This window comes from Aquarana catesbeiana, linkage group LG01 (genome assembly GCF_042186555.1).
Source record: "Aquarana catesbeiana isolate 2022-GZ linkage group LG01, ASM4218655v1, whole genome shotgun sequence".
In the NCBI taxonomy this organism is placed as follows: domain Eukaryota; kingdom Metazoa; phylum Chordata; class Amphibia; order Anura; family Ranidae; genus Aquarana; species Aquarana catesbeiana.
This window is the reverse complement of record NC_133324.1, coordinates 507,371,004-507,392,917: the sequence shown is the minus strand read 5'-3', so window position 1 is coordinate 507,392,917 and position 21,914 is coordinate 507,371,004. Positions and strand designations below refer to the sequence as shown.

Here is a 21,914-nt window from a genome sequence, read left to right as displayed (position 1 = left end):
GTCACTACACCTTCACCACATCACCGCGTGACCAGCCCCCTTTGGATGTAAGCTTACCAGAGGTAAGAAATAGACAAGCCTGTCATATCCCTTCTCCCTTAGATCAGCTCTTCCACCGCCAGAATACCTCAGTCCTCCTCAGTCATGGTAATGCAATGTCATGGTAAAAACATGTAGGAAATAGAAGGGGAGGCTCTCCATGGTGTAAAACATTTATTAGAAAAAGCCCCAAAACCTCCCTTATACAAATGCACTTACACAGTAAAAGTTAGAAAACAGCATAACATAACCGCGATGAGTCCTGGGATGACGCTGCCTCTCTCTAGCCGGTAGGTCACGTGGTCACGGCCTGACGCGTTTCGTAATTCCGTCTTCGGAGGGCGCCCTCCTTAAAATCTATTAAGCGCTGTTAATACTATCTTCTTATAAGAGAGTATACTTTGTTTTGTTTTTCCTTATAACAGCAGCTGTAATTTTTTAGAAGGTAGATTTATTTCTCCTTTCTTTTTTCCATTTTTTTGAGCGCTAGGACCAGTGTTTATCAACCCTGGTATTTGTTTTCTCTGGGATAAGGACATCTTTATTTCAATAAAATCCAAACATACAGTCAATTGCAGAGACGTACAGGGTGGTAGACTGCTAACGCGTTTCACATCATTTGGATGCCACGAATAAGCATCCAAATGATGTGAAATGCGTTAGCAGTCTACCACCCTGTACGTCTCTGCAATTGACTGTATGTTTGGATTTTATTGAAATAAAGATGTCCTTATCCCAGAGTGCGGCTATCCAGGATTTCTTTCTACCTCACTGCAAACCAGCAAAGCCAGCACCTGGAACCAGTTCTTACTAGGGCGGTGTCATTCCAGAGCAAGAGTGTTTGTGAGCTGCATCTCCTTTTTTGACTGGTAGCACTGTTGATCAGTGCCTTGATTATCTGTGTAGATGTCCCCGTGTGTATTGTCGCTTATCGTCTCTCCTCACGAACTGTCAGCACAAGGAAAGGATTGCCAATAACTGGCAAATCTCGTTTTTATCACTGTGATTGGACACAGCTGGTCACATGGTAAAGAACCACTGTGATTGGCTCCTTACCCCGATCTGTGATCGCCTGTGTTCAGAGGACACTGCAATGGCAGATCACTGCTAATGTGCGTTATGAGTGCTCACGGGAGGACGTCATATGACGCCCTCCTGGCAATGTGCATTTGCGCTGTGGCCATCATTTGGCTATAGAATGGTTGTGAACAGGTTAAAAATGTCCTCTTTGCATTACATCTTAGGCTGGGTTCACACTATCTGCGGCCATGGCTCGCAGCAGGGGGAGAGAAAAGGTCCATCGCCTAAGGACACTAGCAATAAACTGAGGCTAGCTGGGAGTGGGAGGGGTTATATAGAGGAATGTCTTTGCAGCCTTCTTTATTTGTCACTGTCCAGTCACCAGAAAGTGATATAACCCAGGAGTAATGATTAAAGAGCCTGCATAATCTTTAATGTAAAGCTTTGAGGCTACCCTCGAAAATAACCAACAATGCAATAATTTGGACAAAAACTTTTCAAAGATGAATATACCAAAAACACATTCCCAATGTTTCTAGTTACAGACAGCCTAGGTCTTCCAGATTTATTGTGGGGGCTTCATATCATCAGGTTCCTCTTTGTAATCTGTCCAAACATCCAGATTTGAACTTCTCATACAAACTGATCATGTTATACATGGCCCTTTATATTATGAACAACTATTAAGGCTCTTATTTCTAAATATATTTTGATATCAGTGTGCAAAAAAGTTCTTCAATTTACATTTTATTTATTACTGTACATGACGTACATATTTTAAATTTGATAGGATGACTATTTGAATTTAGCTGTACTGCATCAATGAAACTTAGGTGACTACTTGCTTACATAATATAACCTATAACTTGCAAGAAAATTAACCACTTGCTTACTGGCCACCTAAACCCCCCTCCTGCCTAGACCAATTTTCAGCTTTTAGCGCTGTTACTCGTTGAACGACAATTGCACGGCCATACAACACTGTACCCAAATGAAATTTGTATCTTTTTTTCCCCCACAAATAGAGCTTTCTTTTGGTGGTATTTGATCACCTCCTGGGTTTTTTTGTTAAAAAAAAGACCGAATTAAAAAAAAAAAAAATACAAAACAGTTTTATGTTTTGTTAATAAATTTTGCAAATAGGTCATTTTTCTCCTTCATTGATGTGCGCTGATGAGGCTACACTGATAGGCGGGCACTGATGGGTACTGATCGGCACTGGTAGGCAGCACTGCATCACTGGTGGGCACTGATTTGTGGCACTGTGGACACTGAATCGTGGTACTGGTGGGCATATATAAGGCGGCTTCGCCTCTTCCTCTTCGGGACCAATTGTCCCCTCAAACAGAAGCCGGTGATCGGCTTTGGTTTTTTTTTCTCACGCTTTCAGCGTGAGAAGAAAAAAAAAAAACGATTACCGATCTTCTGTTTACATAACGTGATCAGCTATCATTGGCTGACAGCTTATCACGTGGTAAAGGGCTGGGATCAGCCCCTTGCTTGGATCTGTGATCACTCGTGTCTCATTGACTTGGGTGATCACAACGTGCACCCTTCAGGGGAGCGTGGCGAGCCTGCAAAGGGGAGGACGCGCTGTAGCCGTCATTTGGCTATATCACGGATCTGAAGCAGTTAAAGGACTTTTGTCAGGAAGGTTTTGATCAATTTATTTATATTCTGGTGTGAGTTTACTAATGTCATACCCCAAGGTATTAGTGTATTTCATCTACACAGAATGGTAAAAAATTATTTGCCTTTGCTCTAGTCTAGACAGGGAACCTATGCCTCTATTTGCTTATTTAATTGTTTTCATTTGGCAGTGGAATATAGCACTTGTGCTGATTCGGGACTAATTAAGGAGTTTAGTTTCTCTGGTTCAGGTTACTTCCCTATCTTAAGGGCTAAGTTGATCTTTGGGAAAAGTGCATTTATTTTTTATTTTTTCCTCCAGAAGCCTGCAAAGCATTGCACCCGCAATCATTTGGATCATGGGTGTGATGTCAGGCTCATGCAGACATATCCTCTGACTTTCTGTTTAGAAAACTGGGGAAAGTGTCAATTAACTACAAGGGTGCTCATCTGTACCCTTGCAGTTCATTCAAGCTGTTTGCCAAGGTGGCAAACGAGACATGCAGTCTATTCATTGACAGATCCCTGTGAATGATGCAGCTGTGCAGAGCCCAACGTGGCCATGCTGATTTTGAAATGTGACAGTGGGTGCAGGGAGAGGATCCCCCCACCTTCTGTCACAGGGGCTGGGGAATGTGGCGGGAAGTTCTGGAGCATGTTACACCCAAAATACAGATGTAATGTGTAAACATTTCCTCCTAACAGGAGTTTATTCTGTAAAAAAGGAGTAAAGGCTTCAGTGTAACAGGGATGCAAAGGTTTGCACATTGTAACAAGTTAGCCAGTTCCTTCTCTGTACGTGGGCTAACAGCCCCCAAGCCCTCACTGCCATGGGTCCTTTGTAAATTTAGAAGCAAATGACCGGCCGAGGCTGAAGATGGCCAACTTAACACTACAATGATGAGTCAGTGTAATTTAGGTGCCACTTGGGGCTCCTGTTCCCTGTGGTGCTTATAGTAAACAAAGGTTTGGACTTTGCACTGATATTTTAATGGGAACTTTTAACAATAGTGAAAAACCTTCTATGTGCTCACACACTCCAACCTAAAACTGATGTGTTCTGTATTGGATGAAATTCCTGTAAGTAGCAAGTAGCCTCACTGTATTTATGCACTCCTTGCAATAATGACCTTTTTGGGCTTTATGCGTATTGGTATTAATGCTTTTCTCCAAGAGAGGCAGGAGAAAAGCATCAGAAAGAAATAGCTGCAACAGGACAGCACTTACTGTATGTAGCAAGGACTATTATTGAAGTTGAGAATCCTCAGACTCTCCAGCTGCGACATATCCGTAATTATTTTTAACCAAGCTGGCCCAATATAAGTTTAAAAAATAGATTTTCTGGAGTCCAGCTTTAACGTTGTACAGTTCTAATCTATCCAAAATGGGTAACAGTTTTTAATACATAAGCTCAAACGCAGCTTCCTGGTGTGTAATATTAAAATTTGTTTCTACTCAATCACTTTTATACATATATTCGGTATAAGCTATACACAAATAAAAAAAAATATATATTTTGGGCTTAAGGTTGGGCTGGTTTAGAAATGTATACCATCTGTGTTTTGCACTTTGGCTTGGTAAACTTTAAGCTTTTCCACATAATTAACATTTCATAGGGTATAAAGCGATGGACCATAAGCATGTCACGGTAATAACAAGGATCAAATGAGTCTACTCCATTTGGCATTTCGATCCCAAATGTTCTTATTCCTTCATGGTTATGTGGCCTCAGACCAGCCTTCTTAAGGCACATTCCCAGATAAGCATCATCAATAGGAAAAAGGGGAATGTGAGTTGATTTCTTGGAGATAGCATAAGCTGTAAAACCAGACATGAGGATACCTCCTCCTCCACAGTAGGGTACAAAAGAATCCCCTGGAAAAAGTTCTTCTGGGACATAATACTTGCTATGTTTTTCACGAACAGGTGGCATCCCTATATTTAGTGCTCCAACAAAAAGATGCTTTTTCAATCCATCGAATTCTAAGCCTCTCAAATATGTAATAACATTTAAAGTGTTAACAAAAACGTCATCATCGCCATTAAAAATAAATTGTGCACCTGGGCACCTGAGATCCATCCACTTATGGAAAAGGACCTGCTTCAATGTTAAGTTGTAGAAAGTGTCTTCAAAGTCCCACTGCAGGATGTCTCCATATGTGTGACTCTCTGCTTCTAGCAGCTGCAACATCCTTTTTGATTCTCCCTTGTTCCTTGAAACTCCACTAAGAAAAATTCTTTTCACGTTGGCACCCAAGTAGCTTTTTTCTTCTCCCCATGTTTTTCTTATGGCTTCTCGACGGTCATAATTTGCTGGGGCTGTTTTGATGGCTAAAAACAGGAATACATCTTTGGAGCCATTTGCACCACCACACTTCATAGGGGCGTCGAGTATCAATGGAAAACTTTTACAATGGCGGTATGTCAGAAAATCTTTCATGTTCTGTGGCTGCCCATTAAAGTCTGGGAACTTTTGAGCGCTGTTATTTTCTACACATTTTACAACTGGATAATCAGAGACTGGAGGAACATGACGAACAACCACCTTTTCTGCTGGAGTGGTTTCAGTCTGAGCTTGTTTGGTTTCTGAAAGGAAGAGCCTTCGAAAAACAATCACACTCACCACTAATGTAACCAGAAAATAGTGAAAATTCTTTTTCATGATGATTCTGGGTGAAAGTTGACGCTAAGAAAGGTGCAAGAAAAAAAATGCATTAGAAATGGTGGCTGAGTTAGATTTGCTTATTTTTAAAAGGGAAATACAATGGTTGGAGACAATTTTTTTACATATCTTTTTAAAAGTGTATGTTTGGTTTTAAAATGATTATTTTCGCTATTGAGATATAGTTATTTTTATTTACAAACGTTAACGAAACCTGTATTATGGAACAAAGGAGGTTGCCACTGCTGATCTTTCTGAAATTAATCGCGGCATCAATGCATATGACCGGAAAAATCTTTTGCCGGGTGACGTCATCCCGACTTGCCCTGCCCCTCCCGGGAGAGCGCTCTGAGTGTAAAGTTGTTAAAATTACTGTGTTAATAAATCCCATATTACAATCAATGAAGTGCCCCACTGTATGTGCTTTTTAAAAAATGTTCAGCTTCATACCTCATTTCTCAGTGTGTGTACAATACATGCCACTCATGTGACTGCCCGCCACGCCTCTCTCCTCACATCTCGCATTTCTCCTGATGTCAGCAGAGAATTCTCAGCCCCGCCCGCTGACTGTAGCTATCAGATGAGAGGTGGGCGGGGCTGAGAATTCTCTGCTGAGAGGCGGGCTGGGCAATTAAATGAGGGGCATGTATTGTACATACACTAAGAAATTGGGTATGAAGCTGAATATTTTTTTAAAAGCACATACAGCAGGGGCACTTCATTGATTATAACATGGGATTTATTAAAACCGTAATTTTAACAGCATGTAGAGTACAAATGTGTTTTTATTCTACTTACACCTCGTACATGCTCCGTGCTGACAGTTCCCTGGCTTCCCCTTTGCACATTCCACTGTGTTAACTCCTAGTGTGCTTGAAGGTGCAAACAGGAAAGCCAGGGAACTGTCAGTACAGAGAACTTCACAGGGCTGTTTGTCAGCTGTGGATTGTAATCCCTCCTGACCTCCCAGCAGCAGTGTGTGAGAATGCCTGTACCCTGTAGTGCACCGGATTAGTGCCCTTTTTAAGGGAGTGAGGTTATTTTTAATTCAAAGCAGAGTTCCAGTCAATTTTTTGTTTATTAAAAGTCAGCAACTACAAAAAAAAAGTGCATCTTCTGACTTAATAAAGACACTCACCTGTCCCACAATCCAGCGATGTGGCCACCCAAACCCTCCCTTCTCTCCCCCCTGTCCGCGGCGCTGGCAATACTACTGTGGGCATCTGGCTGTGACAGCTTGCAGCTTCACAGCCTGGTGCGCATGTCTCGCTGTGCTGTCCTGAATGGCCAGGCAATCTTCTGGGACCTGTGATGTGTCCCAGAAGATTGCAGGGAAAAAGGGCTGCCTAGGCAGCCCAAGCGGAAGTGGGAGCTCGTTGGTAATCGTGATAGTTCGTGGAATGGAATTGAATCGTTGACCAGGTAATCAAATCGTGAGACCAGTGAACATGCGCACCTCTACTGGCTACCTCCTAGCTACTGTCCTTTCTTAATTTCTGACCTTGAATAAGCATTAAGCTAATGCAGTCAAAGGGTCAATTTGGGGCAACAAAACTGCCAGTAGGCTAGCATTGTTCAAAAGCAAAGTTCTGCAATGACAACCTAATACAGTTTCTCATTGCTGGTTTCTTTAAATACATGATGCACTCCTGACACAGGACTCGCATTGGAGCACAATAGAATCTGTTTGCCTGCAGACTTTCTGAGTGAACCCTTACAGCCCATCTGAACAAGCAGGCAGAAAGTGACTTATTTACTTCTGCCTAAAAGGTTAATTCACCTTTTATCTAAAAACTGCCTATGCAAGTAAGGGGCAACTGTAGATATTGTAAATGGCCACCACAACAGATATATAAGCTAAAGGAAAGTTTACAGCTAAAGCCCTCCACTTTTTATGAATAGGCCAGTGGGGAACATAGTTTGTGAGCTTCTTTTTTTTTTGAGCAGTACCACACTGAATTGTCTTTTAACTTAAAAAAAAGTCAAACCAGTGCATAAAAAACACAATCACTTGCTACCATTTCTCTCCTACATGTAAAAATCTTTTTTTTTTTTTTCTAGAAAATTGCATAGAACCCCCAAACATGTTGTGTGTTTTTTTTTTTTTTTTTTTTTTTTTTTTCCCCAAAGACCCTAGAGTACAATGGCGGTCGTTGCAACTTTTTATCTTGCGTGGTATTTGCGCAGCAATTTTTCGAACACATTATTTTGGGGGAAAAAAAATGTTTTGTGCTTAAAAAAATATGCAAATATGCATAATGTGAAAGATGAAGTTACGCCGAGTAAATAGCCAACATGTCACGCTTCAAAATTGCACACGCTCGTGGAATGGCACCAAACTTCGGTACTTAAAAATCCCCATAGGCGACGCTTTAAAAATTTTTTTACTGGTTACACGCTTTGAGTTAGAGGAGGTCTAGGGCTAGAATTATTGCTCTCGCTCTAACGTTCACAGCGTTACCTCACGTGTGGTTTGAACACAGTTTTCATGTGTGGGCGGGACTTGCGCATGCACACGGGGACAGGGGCACTTTACTTTTTTTTTTTGACACTTTTTAAAAAAAAAAAAAATTTTAATCACTTTTATTCCTATTACAAAATAAATGTAAACTTCTAAATGATCGGTCCTCTTTACAGTGAGGTATGGGGTCAATAAGACCCCACATCTCACCTCTAGGCTGGGAAGCCTGAAATAAAAAACGATCTCGGCTGTCATAACTTAGCGCCCGGCATCCGAACGATCATAGAGACTCCGGCGACCATCTGGTCCGCCGGAAATCTCTATAGTAAACATCCGGGGCCGGTGGATCCTGTCTCTGACTCACTGATGGAAGGGGGGAGTCGGTAGAAACACCGGAGGACAGCCCCTCTTGCCACCCGTAAGAATGATCAAGCTGTGGAACAGCTGCTATAATCGTTCCTATGATGTAGGGAATCGCTGACTGAAAAAAACGATATCTGAATGATGCCTGTAGCTACAGGCATCATTCAGATATACCCCCGCAAAGTCAAGGATGTCATATGGCAGCGGGCGGAAAGTGGTTAAAGTGATATTTAGTCTTGTTTTGGTTTTGCACAAAGCAACCCAGATCCTCCTCTTCTCAGGTCCCTCTCCCGCACTCTGGGCACCTCTCTCCTGCCGAGTGTCCCCACAGCAAGCAGTTTGCTATGGAGGCACCTGAGCCACTGCTCTGGTGTCCATTCAGACACTGAGCCACACTCGGCCCCGCCCCCTCTATCCTCATTGGCTCACTGACTTTGACAGTATCGGGAGCCAATGACGCCAATGAGGAGAGTCCTGGCCAGCTGAGACTCTCATGCAATGTTGCTGGATCAAGATGGGGCTCAGGTAGGTATTAGGGGGCGGCTGCACACAGAAGGGGTTTTTATCTGAATATGCATAAAGAGAAGGGTTTTTTATGACTTCAAAACCACTTTAACCATAACTCTCACGTTTTCCATCCCTGTATTCCCAATTAGTTCTAAAATATTCAAAAGATAGACATTATGTGTGTGGTAGAAACTGGCTAGCGTCAGGACAGTACACCAGCATTTTAAAATGCAGCAAATAAAAAGACTTCTGCACAACTGAAGCTGATGCAGTTGTGAGCTTCATACCAGCTTTAATCACTTAAAAACAAAGATCTTTAGGCCCCTTTCACACAGGCTGTCTGATCAGGTCTGCCTGTCAGTTTTTCAGCCAAAAGCAGACGGATGGTGGTCCTACTCCCCCATCTGTTCGGCGAACCGGATCAGGTGGAAACAGGTGGTTTGTTTCGTTTCCATCTGATTGCCCTTTAGAGGAGAGCAGGACTGTGTCTCTGTGGAGAGGAGTGGACATGGACCTGTCATCTGCCTGCTCAACAGGGATTGGTAAAGAGATCCCCCGCTGAGCAAGCAGATTCTGCTTAGCGGTGGCCACCGCGTGAAAGGGGCCTTAGTAAAAAGCAACAAACATTGCATTAATCTTCATATGGGACGTTTAAAAAAAAATCTACAGGTTGCATGTTTTGAGTTAGAGGAGGTCTAGGGCTAGAATTATTATGATCGCGGCGATACCTCACGTGTGGTTTGAACTCCATTTTCATATGCGGGTGCTACTCGCACATGCGTTCGCTTCTGCGCGCAAACTCGGCAGGACGGGGCATGTTTAATTTTTTTTTTTTTTTAAATGGTGTCACTTTTATTCCTATTACAAGGGATGTAAACATCCCTTGTAATAGAAAAAAAAGCATGACAGGACCTCTTAAATATGAGTCAAAGATCTCAGATCTCATATTTACACTGAAATGCAAAAAAAAAAGTTGCTTTAAGAGCTATGAGCGGAAGTGACGTTTTGAAGTCAGTTCCACCCTGCAATGGTGTGGAGATGGGTGGGGGCCATCTTCCCCCTCACTCATCTCCAAATCTAACAGGGAGAAGGATGTGATTGCCCCCGGTAAGCGGAGGAGGGCACCGGAGAGTGGCGGGAGGGGGGGGCCCCCCTCTCCCACCACTGATAAGTGATCTTGCGGGGAATCCACTGCAGAGACCACTTTTATCTGAAAGCAGACAGCCCGCTGAAGAAAAGGATACCGGGTTATGGCAGCTAGCTGCTGCCATAATGATGGCCCTCTTCAAATAGCCAACGCATAACGACAGTGGGCGGTCCGGAAGTGGTTAAACAGTCATTGTAATCATTTGATGAAGATTTTTCTTTTGTTCACTTTGCCACATACAAATTGGAAAAAAATAAATCTAAAGTTTTCGATTTGGCCGATATCAAAATTTTTGGATTTTGAATGTTTCTGAATAAAAAAAAAACTTGGTAAATTTGAAGAATTCTGAATACAAATCCTGACTATGAATTGGAACGAATCAACCAAATTTTAACAAAACTAGATTAACAAATGAAAACGAAACAACTGTTATTGTCATGCACATAATTCAACTCCTTGATCGCACTAGATAACCCCTTTCCAGCTAATGTCATTAGTACAGTGACCATGTATAATATTATCACTGAGCACTGTATTTGTGTCATTGGTAGTCAGTCTCCCCCCCACCCCCAGTGTCAGTTTGCCTGCGGCACCATTATAAGTTGCTGATCACTGCCATTAGTAGTATAAAATTTATATATACACACACACACACACCCCTCACATTTTTGTAAATATTTTTTCTCATTCGTTCATTGACAGACACAGCCTTCTTTATTCAGAACGGTAGGGTTATATAATCTCTGCAGGAGTAGGACTAGGTAAAACAAAACAAAAAAAACAACCCCTGGCTACGCCCATGGGCTGTCCTCCTTCGTCAGTATATAACCCCCTCCCTGCTCTAGGTCAGTGATGGTGAACCTTGGCACCCCAGATGTTTTGGAACTACATTTCCCATGATACTCAACTACACTGCAGAGTGCATGAGCATCATGGGAAATGTAGTTCCAAAACCTCTGGGGTGCCAAGGTTCTCCATCACTGCTCTAGGTATTCAGTTTTTTTTTTTTCTGCCTAGTCAGGAGTAAGGACTCGGTTCCCTGCTGGGATCTCTAGTCCTGGGAATTTTTTTAGTCAAGAGGGGCCCCATCTAGGGTTGGGTCAGTCGGTTCATGTAGGATGTCCTGGGACTAATCTCTGCTTGGGGTCATTGTACGCTGGTGTAATCCAGACTACCAGGTAATATCCTGGAACTTCGAGCGATCAGGCCAAGTCTGGATCATGGACGGGTCGACTTCTGGGGCTCCCGGTACGGTTCTAGTCGGACAAGGCAACCACGATGGCTTATGCCCTTCGCCAGGGCGGGTCAAATAGGCTGTGGTGGCCCTGGCTGTTGCCAGTATTTCCCGGTGGGCAGAACGTTTCGTCCTGCCCTTTTCCGATGTATGCATTCCAGGAGTGGAATACTGACAGACGTATACCTCCAGTTGGCGAGGGTTGGACCACGGATGGGCCCTTTGCCGGGCCGTGTTTCTTTGGGTATGTTCCCGCTGGGACACTCATGATGTAGTTCTCTTGGTGTCCTAGTTCAACTGGACGGTACCAAGGTTTCTGGTAAGGTCACGGGTTGCTTTGGTGGCCCATGGGGCCAGTGACGTTTCCTTAAGCCTTTCCGCCTCTCCAGCTTCTGTTGTGGCTTTTATGCATAATCACGGCTGCGGGGGTTCCGGTCATTCTATTATGCCCAGATGGGTCCAGTCGGTCTGGGTGTGCCTGGTCGCCGGCGTTCCTTGTTGACTGCCTCTCAGTAAGGATTTATGGTCCCAGGGCCGTTCTTCCATTCCACCTTAGAGTCACTGGTTTTAACGGCCTGGCTGTGTTGAGCCAAGTGCAACAGTTCCTACATTGTTGATGGCTAGGGAATCCATATTTTAGGAGGTTTTAACATCCGGGTGTGGAGAGCGCATATATCCTGGTGTGAATCACCGGGCATTCAGCCTTATTCTTTCTAGGGGACTACAATTCCGACCCCCATTTACGGGGGGTTTGAGGGCCAGGTGTCAGCCTGGGTGGTTGTCTTCAGCATCCCCTGGGCTCACGCTCCCTGGTGTGTACCTTTTTTATTCAAGGGATTAGTGTCAGAGCTGGCTCAGCCCTTCCTTCTCTGAGCTGGCCACTCAGCTGTTGGCTAATTGCCAGCTCTCTTCTCTCTCCACAGTTAACCAGCTGTTGTGGATCTGCTCGTCAGTCCCGCCTGCTTAAAGACGTCCAGCTCACTACTTTCCTGCCTTCGCCTTGGTCACATCATAAGACCATCCCCTTGTGTGTGACTGTACTTCTGTCTCGGTCTGGTTCATGGTTTCTGACAATCAGACGTTTGTTTCCACCGATGCGTTTTTTTTTTCTACCGCCGTGGGATCTGAACTTGGTGTTTTTCGGTTCTCCAGGAGTCTCTCTCTCTCTGTCTGTGTCGCTCGCTCTCGCTCTCGCTCTCTCTCTCTCTCTCTCTCTCTCTCTCTCTCTCTCTCTCTCTCTCTCTCTCTCTCTCTCTCTCTCTCTCTCTCTCTCTCTCTGTGCCTCTCTCTCTGTCTCTGTCTGTCTCTGTCTCTCTCTGTCTCTCTCTCTGTCTCTGTCTCTGTCTCTCAGGAGATTCCACTGCTTACTCTGTCTCGGAGGGTGGCCTTCACCTCTGCTCACAGGGTGTCAGAGTGACGTTATCTTACCTTACCCAGGTTTAGGCGGTGCTTTGCCCTTTTCTATAGTTCCGCCCCTCGGTTTCCATTTGAACAAGGACATTGTGTTTACTTTCTTGTGTCCCTGGCAACGCATCCCAAGGAATTTGCCTTATCTGCCTGGGATGTGGTTTGGGGGATTCTGTTGTATTTGCCAGCCACTGAGTCTTTGAGGTCAGGCTCTCTGTACTCAGGTCAAGAAAGGGGCTGTCTGCTTCTTCTGGATGGATCAGACAGATTATGACTGGGCTATTCTATCAGGAATTGGGTTCCTGCTTTCCCTGTTACAGCGCATTCATCTTGGGCCTTCTGTCTTCAGGCGTTCGTGGTGCATTTTTCACAAATTCTACGAAGTGCCTGGGTTGGCATCTGCGGGTGCCTTTTTTGGGCGCAAGCTTTTTGCAGGCTGCTGTAAGCGGGTCTAATCCCTCCTTGAAGGGGTATCGTTCAGGTTGGGTTCCAGCTTGTCCTGTGTGAAACTCCTGTTACCTGGTTGGCTTTTGTGTTTAGCCTTGGGATTTTTCGCTGTCCCACCCCTCATGTTCAGCACTGCTTTGGGATGTCCCTACCATTCTGAATAAAGAAGGCGGTGTCTGTCAATGAACGAATGAGAAAATAGGATTTTTTTTTATTTACTGTAAAATCTGTTTCTCTGAGTTCATTGACAGACACAGCACCCACCCCTCTATAGAGTTTATTGATACTTCTATTACCGCTTGCTACTAAACGGAATACCTAGAGCAGGGAGGGGGTATATACTGACGGAGGACAGCCCTGGGCGTAGCCAGGGGTTGTTGGTTTTTTGTTTTTTTTTTTTTGTTTTTTTTTGTTCTGCCTAGTCCTGCGGAGATGATACAACACTGAACAAATGACTTTGCTACAATGTAAATTAGTGAGTGTACAGCTTGTACAACATTACAAATTTGCTGTCCGCTCAAAATAACTCAAAACACAGCCATTAATGTCTAAACCACTGGCAACAAAAGTGAGTACATCCCTAAGTGAAAATGTCCAAATTGGGCCCAATTAGCCATTTTCCCTCCCCTGGTTCATGTGACTCGTTAGTGTTACTAGGTCTCAGGTGTGAAAGGGGAGCAGATGTGGTAAATTTGGTGGTATCGCTCTCACTCTCATACTGGTCACTGGAAGTTCAACATAGCACCTCATGGCAAAAAACCTCTGAGGATCTGAAAAAAAAAGAATTGTTGCTCTACGTAAAGATGACCTAGGCTATAAGAAGATTGCTAAGACCCTAAAACTGAGCTGAAGCACGTTGGCCAAGACAATACAGTGGTCTAACAGGACAGGTTCCACTCAGAACAGGCCTCGCCATGGTTGATCAAAGAGGTTGAGTGCATGTGCTTAGCGTCAATATCCAGAGGTTGTCTTTGGGAAATAGACGTGTGAGTGCTGCCAGCATTGCTGCAGAGGTTGAAGGGGTGGGGGGGGGGGGGGGTCAGTCTTTCAGTGCTCAGACCGTATGCCACACACTGTCTCAAATTGGTCTGCATGGCTGTCATCCCAGAAGGAAGCCTCTTCTAAAGATGATGCACAAGAAAGCCTGCAAACAGTTTGCTGAAGACTAAGGTCATGGCTTGTGTGGCCAAATAACACTAAATACAATATCAGTGAATATATAAACCATCTGTGTAGTGATATATCACAATCAGTGCAAACAGATCACAAAAATGATCAATATAACATAAATCATCAGTGCAATAATATATCGCAATCAGTGCAAACAATTAAAAAAATGTAGTCCAAACAGAATACACTGAAAAAAAACCCATGTGAAAGAATCAAAAATAGTCCATAAAAGGAACTCAAGACAGGGTGAGTTGGCAATCACAGGTCTTGCAACCGCATGGAACCTCAAATGTGTAGAACCACCACCAAAAGTAAGAGCCTGGCCGCTTACCAGAACCCCATGACCCCCCGTTACAGAGGGTCTAAAAGGGTTTTTGAGATCCAGGTGCCCCTGGAAGACGCAATTCTTTTGCGAAACGCAGCGTAGGGCTGAGCGGCATCATCGCGCCACCTCCCACTGTCGCTGTATTCTCAACAGGACGAGCTATCTGTGGTCATCCGGCCGGTGCCACAGTTCGTTTTTCCGATTGATGATGTTGATTGTCTTATCTACATGTGAGTGTTTTTGTTTTTTTCTACAATAAATTACCATTTGATTTTACACTATGGGAGCCCTCCCTTTTTTCTCTCCTATGATGACACCACTATGCTGAGGGTTGAGCCCCCTTCTTGTGGATCCATCCATTCCCACTCCAGCACCTGACGCCCTTTTCCAGCTTCCACTCCCATCTCTGCTCCATCTCCGTCCCTGGGAAGTCCGGACTACTAGGATCTCAAAAGCCCTTTTAGACCCTCTGTAACGGAGGGTCATGGGGTTCTGGTAAGCGGCCAGGCTCTTACTTTTGGTGGTGGTTCTACACATTTGAGGTTCCATGCGGTTGCAAGACCTGTGATTGCCAACTCACCCTGTCTTGAGTTCCTTTTATGGACTATTTTTGATTCTTTCACATGAGTTTTTTTCAGTGTATTCTGTTTGGACTACATTTTTTTAATTGTTTGCACTGATTGCGATATATTATTGCACTGATGATTTATGTTTTATTGATCATTTTTGTGATCTGTTTGCACCGATTGTGATATATCACTACACAGATGGTTTATATATTCACTGATATTGTATTTAGTGCTCTTTGTGTGACGAATTTGGCCACACACATATCCATATAGCGCGAGTCATTCAATTTTCTCTTTTGTTCATTTATGTGTTTGTGTCACATTTAGACATCGCTGCTTTTTCATTATAATTTTAGACACTTTGAAGCGCAATTTTTTTATATATTTTTTAAGGTCATGGCTTACTGGATTACGTGATTATGGATGAAAACGTTTAAGCCATTATATTGAAGAGGTTTCCGGCTATTCAGTCAAGATTTAACCCCGACCACTAATAAGTGGTGAATGCCTGTGTGACCTTCCTGTTAGCTCAGGGGTCCTTGTAACAAGGTGAGCGGTTTGACTACCAAGTGGTGTGAGCACGGATTAAGGAGCACTTCAGTTTTGCATGAAGCACCCTTCACCACCGTTGATACTTCTGGCTTTTTTCTACATTCATTTATCGCATATGCTAATATATATGGACATTTATTATCATCATTTTTAGTTGTTTAAAGTTTCCTTCAGCGCTGCACTATTTTTTACTGTATTCCATGAAAGGACTTATATATTTGCCTTTAGTGTCCAGCAGCTTTGCTTATGTGATGGTTTTTGCGCTGACTGTTTTTGATCATAAGGAAACAATCCCATACAATTAGGTTGTCTATATAGCGACTGTATTTAACTATAGAACCTGCACATGGGTTGTGTCAGGAGACGAGGAAACTTTCCTCCCACCAGTCCATGTACAGGTTCGCCAGGGATGGGTAAAAAACGGCCACCATCAAGGCCCATCTACATTGCAGATAGAAAACTCAATTAAACATGAAATAATTGCGGCTGAGAAGAAATTCAACTGTCATAATTATGAACTCGCTAAGACTAGTGTCATAAGTATTGTAAGATGATGTTCAAGGTCTTTAATTGCAAGGTTGTGTGCAATACAGGAATATAGTGACTTCACATCCATGGTGAGCCACTGGTACTCCTCCTTCCACACTACTTCCTGTAAAGATGTCAGTATTGACGTAGTGTCTTTGATATAGCCAGGTAACCTTACAACCAATGGTTGAAGATACTGGTCTAACCAATGACCCAAATGCTCAAAAAGGGAACCAAAACCTGCCACTATCGGTCTGCCTTGTACTGGAATTATATTCTTGTGGAGTTTGGGCATGTGATGGAAAATGGGAACTATAGGTGAATTGACCAAAAGATGCTCTGCTACTTTTCTGTCAAAAAAACCCATTTCTACACCTGTGTCCAGAAGATTAATCATTTGCTGTCTGAAGACAGGAGTGGGATCCCTATCCAAAATACGATATGTGGAGATATCCTGCAACTGGCGCAAAGCCTCTGTTATAATCGCTTGTGTTTAGAATGACGACCGAGCCTATTTTGTCGGCTTCTTTTATCGCTAGATCAAAGTGTGATTTGAGACCAGTGCACTTGTAAGTGTAGATCTGAGGAGAAGCTCTACTGATTTTATCATCCAATCATGTGCAAGCTACAGTCAGGTCCATAAATATTGGGACATCGACACAATTCTAATCTTTTTGGCTCTATACACCACCACAATGGATTTGAAATTAAATTAACAAGATGTGCTTTAACTGCAGACTTTCAGCTTTAACTTGAGGGTATTTACATCCAAATCAGATGAACAGTGTAGGAATTACAACAGTTTGTATATGTTTCTCCCACTTTTTAAGGGACCAAAAGTAATGGGGCAATTGGCTGCTCAGCTGTTCCATGACCAGGTGTGTGTTATTCCCTCATTATCCCATTTACAAGGAGTGGATAAAAGGTCCAGAGTTCATTTCAAGCATGCTATTTGCATTTGGAATCTGTTACTGTCAACTCTCAATATGAGATCCAAAGAGCTGTCACTCTCAGTGAAGCAAGCCATCATTAGGCTGAAAAAACAAACCAAACCCATCAGAGAGATAGCAAAATCACTAGGTGTGGCCAAAATAAACTGTTTGGAACTTCTTTAAAAAGAGAGAACGCACCGGTGAGCTCAGCAACACCAAAAAACCCGGAAGACCATGGAAAACTGTGGTGGATGACCGAAGAATTCTTTCCCTGGTGAAGAAAACACCCTTTACAACAGTTGGCCAGATCAAGAAAACTCTCCAGGAGGTAGGTGTATGTGTGTCAAAGTCAACAATCAGGAGAAGACTTCACCCCAGTGAATACAGAGGGTTCACCACAAGATGTAAACCATCGGTGAGCCTCAAAGAGGAAGGCCAGATTAGAGTTTGCCAAACAACATCTAAAAAAGCCTTCACAGTTCTGGAACAGCATCCTATGGACAGATGAGACCAAGATCAACTTGTACCAGAGTGATGGGAAGAGAAGAGTATGGAGAAAGAAAGGAACTGCTCATGATCCAAAGCATATCACCTCATCAGTGAAGCATGGTGGTGGTAGTGTCATGGCGTGGGCATGTATGGCTACAAAGGAATGGGTTCTCTTGTATTTATTGATGATGTGACTGCTGACAAAAGCAGCAGGATGAATTCTGAAGTGTTTCGGGCAATATTATCTGCTCATATTCAGCAAAATGCTTCAGAACTCATTGGACGGCGCTTCACAGTGTAGATGGACAATGACCTGAGGCATACTGCGAAAGCAACCAAAGAGTTTTTTAAGGGAAAGAATTGGAATGTTATGCAATGGCCAAGTCAATCACCTGACCTGAATCCAATTGAGCATGCATTTCACTTGCTGAAGACAAAACTGAAGGGAAAATGCCACAAGAACAAGCAGGAACTGAAGACAGTTGCAGTAGAGGACTGGCAGAGCATCACCAGGGATGAAACCCAGCATCTGGTGATGTCTATGCATTCCAGACTTCAGGCTGTAATTGACTGCAAAGGCTTTGCAACCAAGTATTAAAAAGTGAAAGTTTGATGGATGATTAATTTGTCCCATTACTTTTGGTCCCTTAAGTGGGAGGCACATATACAAACTGTTGTAATTCCTACACCGTTCACCTGATTTGGATGTAAATACCCTCAAATTAAAGCTGAAAGTCTTCAGTTAAACACGTCTTGTTTGTTTCATTTCAAATCCATTGTGGTGGTGTATAGAGGCAAAAAGATTAGAATTGTGTCAACGTCCCAATATTTATGGACCTGACTGTAAATGCTGTTTTTTTATTTTCTTTGCATGTCCCCCTCAGATCTACACCGATTGCACTTCTAAGGACATGTAGCAATTACATTTTGGCCAATTTGTGTGTGTGTGGTTTTTTTTTTTTTTTTTTTTTTTTATTGCATATGTTTTATAGCAAAAAGTGAAGAAAAAATGTATTTCAATTTTTTATTTATTTTTTTTGTGTGTATATATAATAAAAAAAACATGGTGATCAAAAGCTACCAAAGGAAAGCTCTTTTTGCGTGAAATAAAATTATATACATTTTGTTTGGCTACAGCGTTGCATGACTGTTGAATTACCAGTTAAAATACTGCAGTGCTAGTAGCAAAAAATGGCCTGGTCATAAAGTAGGTAAAACTTTCTGGAGCTGAGGTGGTTAAAAGCTAGCAGGGTGCTTTCTAATAAAAGTGATCAGGGTGGCTCTAGGGTCACCCAATCACGTTAGGGAGGCTTTCAAAGGGGTGCCCACCCCCTACTGGTGGCACCCATTTCAACCTGGGAGCCAGGGTCCATGGAAAACTGCTTTCCCGGAGTGAGCAGGAGGAACATCCATCCCCTGAGTCCTCACCTGACCTTAGAAGTGATGTGTATTAAGTCACTTCTGGAGTCACCGCCATCATTCCTCAGCTAGTGTAGCTGAAGATGCAACTGTTCCAGCAAAATATGTGCTGGAATAGCTGCACTTTAGGGCAGGGAGACATTAGGTTTCTTTTTTAAATAATAAATGTCATACTTGCCTGCTCTGGAACCTCCTCTTCTAAAGTTCTCTGCCTGTGTTTCCTGCTCTTCCCCAGGGTAGGGTACATCCATAGCAAGCCATTTGCTATGGGAACACTTGTGTGTTTGCTCCTGGCAGGAGCCAATGGCTCCCACTGCTGTCTGAGCCAATGAGGAGGGAGAGAGTCTAGAGAGTCGCTACTGTCATGCACATCGCTGGATTGAGATTGGGTTCAGGTAAGTGTAGGGGGAGGTCGGAGGAAGAGCAGCACTAAAGTTTATCTTCAGCCTTTGGAACGCAAAAAAAAATGTAAAGCGCCCCCACACACACCCCATATAAAAAGCGCAGTGTAGGGTAGGCACGTGTATGTAAACATCAATTGTGCCACACGTGAGGTAATGTCGCAGGCATTAAAGTGAGAGTAATAATTCTAGGGCCATAGTTTACAGTTAAGTCAGGCCTCTAACGCATCTCCTTCGGGGAATTTTGGGTACCATCATTTTTTGTGATTCCATGGTATATATTTAATTGCCATCTTTTGTATCTTACCAAAATATGGGTATTGTAATGTGTTTGCACAAAATAAATTTTTATGTATTTTTCCTGAAAATATGTATTTGGTAAATGCAACTACTACCATTTTATTCTCTGGGGTCTCTGCTTTTGGAAAATCTATACTTTTTGGTAGTTTTACTGTAATTTCTAGCAAAAATTGAAGCTTGTGAAATGTGCAAAAAAAATGAAAATATTGCCCTGGTAGATGAGATATTCAGAGATAACAGGCCTAACTGGTGCATGCTGTTGTATGTATAGGGATGGAGAGGTATAATGAATGGGAATATAATGTGGGGTGGTTTAGGTGCACACTTCTTTTTATTTTCAAGTTGGGTTGTGGACTTTGAAATCTCAAAAGAAATAGTGGACAGGAAGAGAAAACGTTTAAGCCATGTGTCCTGTCCATGCTGCTAAACCCTAACCAAGAAAGGACTATTATGCAAGTATTCCTATGGTCTAATAGTTTAGTTGCAGCTGCTCAGTGTATCTCTAAATCCTTGTGGCAGAGTATCTCTGTCATGTCCTTATTATCATTTCACGTGCACAATGCCACCATATTTGTAGTGGTCACCTTCCAGTATATTGGTAGGTGAACCTGTTTATTGCAATAGAGTGTTTTTTTTATTAGTTTTTAAAAGGTTACAGGTAATAGGGAACACAGGCAAGCGGAACACTTGCCCATGAAAAGTACAAAAAATAACAAAACTATACAATGCAGTGTCAACAAAGATAAAGTTAACATTCAACATTTGAGCAAATACACAAGAAGGTATGCGCGACTGCCATGTAGAGATGAGCCAAACACCCCCCGGTTCGGTTCGCGGCAGAACATGCGAACTGAAAAAGTTTGTGCGAACCACGTTAAAGTGTATGAGACCCGAACGTGAAAAATCAAATGTGTTAATTTTAAAGGCCAATATGCAAGTTATTGTCATAAAAAGTGTTTGGGGACCCGGGTCCTGCCCCAGGGGACATGTATCAAAGCAAAAAAAAGTTTTAAAAACGGCCGTTTTTTTGGGAGCAGTGGTTTTAATAATGCTTAAAGTAAAACAATAAAAGTGAAATATTCCTTTAAATAGCGTACCGGGGGGGTGACTATAGTATGCCTGTAAAGTGGCACATTTTTCACGTGTTTAGAACAGTTCCTGCAGCAAAATGACATTTCTAAAGGAGTAAAAGTCATTTAAAACTGCTTGCGGCTGTAATGTATTGTCGGGTCCCAGCAATATTGATGAAAATCATTGAGAAAATTACCCTTTGGTTCTGGTATGAATATTAACCCCGCACCCAAATTTTTTAAAAAAAGGCGTGGGGCCCCCTGGCCCTATATACTCTGAACAGCAATATATAGGCGGTCCCGGGGTTGCAAACAAGATAGGGACTGTAGGTTGGAACTTAAGTTGAATCTGTTTGTAATTTAGGAACAGGTAAATTTTTTTAAGTGTAGCTCCAGCCAAAAAAATCTATTTTTAAGCTTTTTTTGGATAAAATAGGGAAGGGTTATCACCCCTGTAACATTTGTTTTGCTGTCTATGCCCCTGTTGAGAAGATTTCACCTCACTTTTTCTCTCCCAATGACAATTTGATTTTGAAAATTTTAGGTTATTAGGGAAACAAGGATTGGTGATAAATCATCAGTGGAGACCCCCTTTCCCATATTAACTCTTACAGGAGAGAATTGCCCTTCCTAGGGGTAAGATTTCCTCTAACTTCCTGTTGTCTCCCTCTAAGTTGGAGTCGTTTGTAAGTCGGATGTTTGAAAATAGGGACCGCCTGTACAGTGGGGACGGAAAGTATTCATACCCCCTTAAATTTTTCACTCTTATATTGCAGCCATTTGCTAAAATCATTTAAGTTTATTTTTTTTCCCCTCATTAATGTACACACAGCACCCGATATTGACAGAAAAACACAGAATTGTTGACATTTTTGCAGATTTATTAAAAAAGAACTGAAATATCACATGGTCCTAAGTATTCAGACCCTTTGCTCTGACACTCGTATATTTAATTGAGGTGCTATCCATTTCTTCTGATCATCCTTAAAATGGTTCTACAATTTCTTTTGAGTCCAGCTGTGTTTTGATTATACTGATTGGACTTGATTAGGAAAGCCACACACCTGTCTATAATAGACCTTACAGCTCACAGTGCATGTCAGAGCAAATGAGAATCATGAGGTCAAAGGAACTGCCTGAAGAGCTCAGACAGAATTGTGGCAAGGCTCAGATCTGGCCAAGGTTACAAAAAAATGTCCTAAGAGCACAGTGGCCTCCATAATCCTTAAATGGAAAGGTTTGG

The 21,914-nt window shown here is 42.7% G+C and overlaps 1 protein-coding gene across 5 annotated transcripts in view; it reads right to left on the bottom strand.

Annotated features, from left to right (window-relative positions):
* Positions 1-1,464: 1,464 nt before the first annotated feature.
* LOC141103671 (acetylgalactosaminyl-O-glycosyl-glycoprotein beta-1,3-N-acetylglucosaminyltransferase-like) overlaps positions 1,465-21,914 on the bottom strand; it is a 408,494-nt gene continuing 388,044 nt past the window's right edge. For all 5 annotated transcript variants that reach the window (XM_073593561.1, XM_073593533.1, XM_073593541.1 and 2 more), the window contains one exon: positions 1,465-5,374. In XM_073593561.1, the coding sequence (XP_073449662.1) occupies positions 4,211-5,374 (1,164 nt within the window). In that variant the 3' untranslated portion in view covers positions 1,465-4,210. The remainder of the gene's footprint in view (positions 5,375-21,914) is intronic.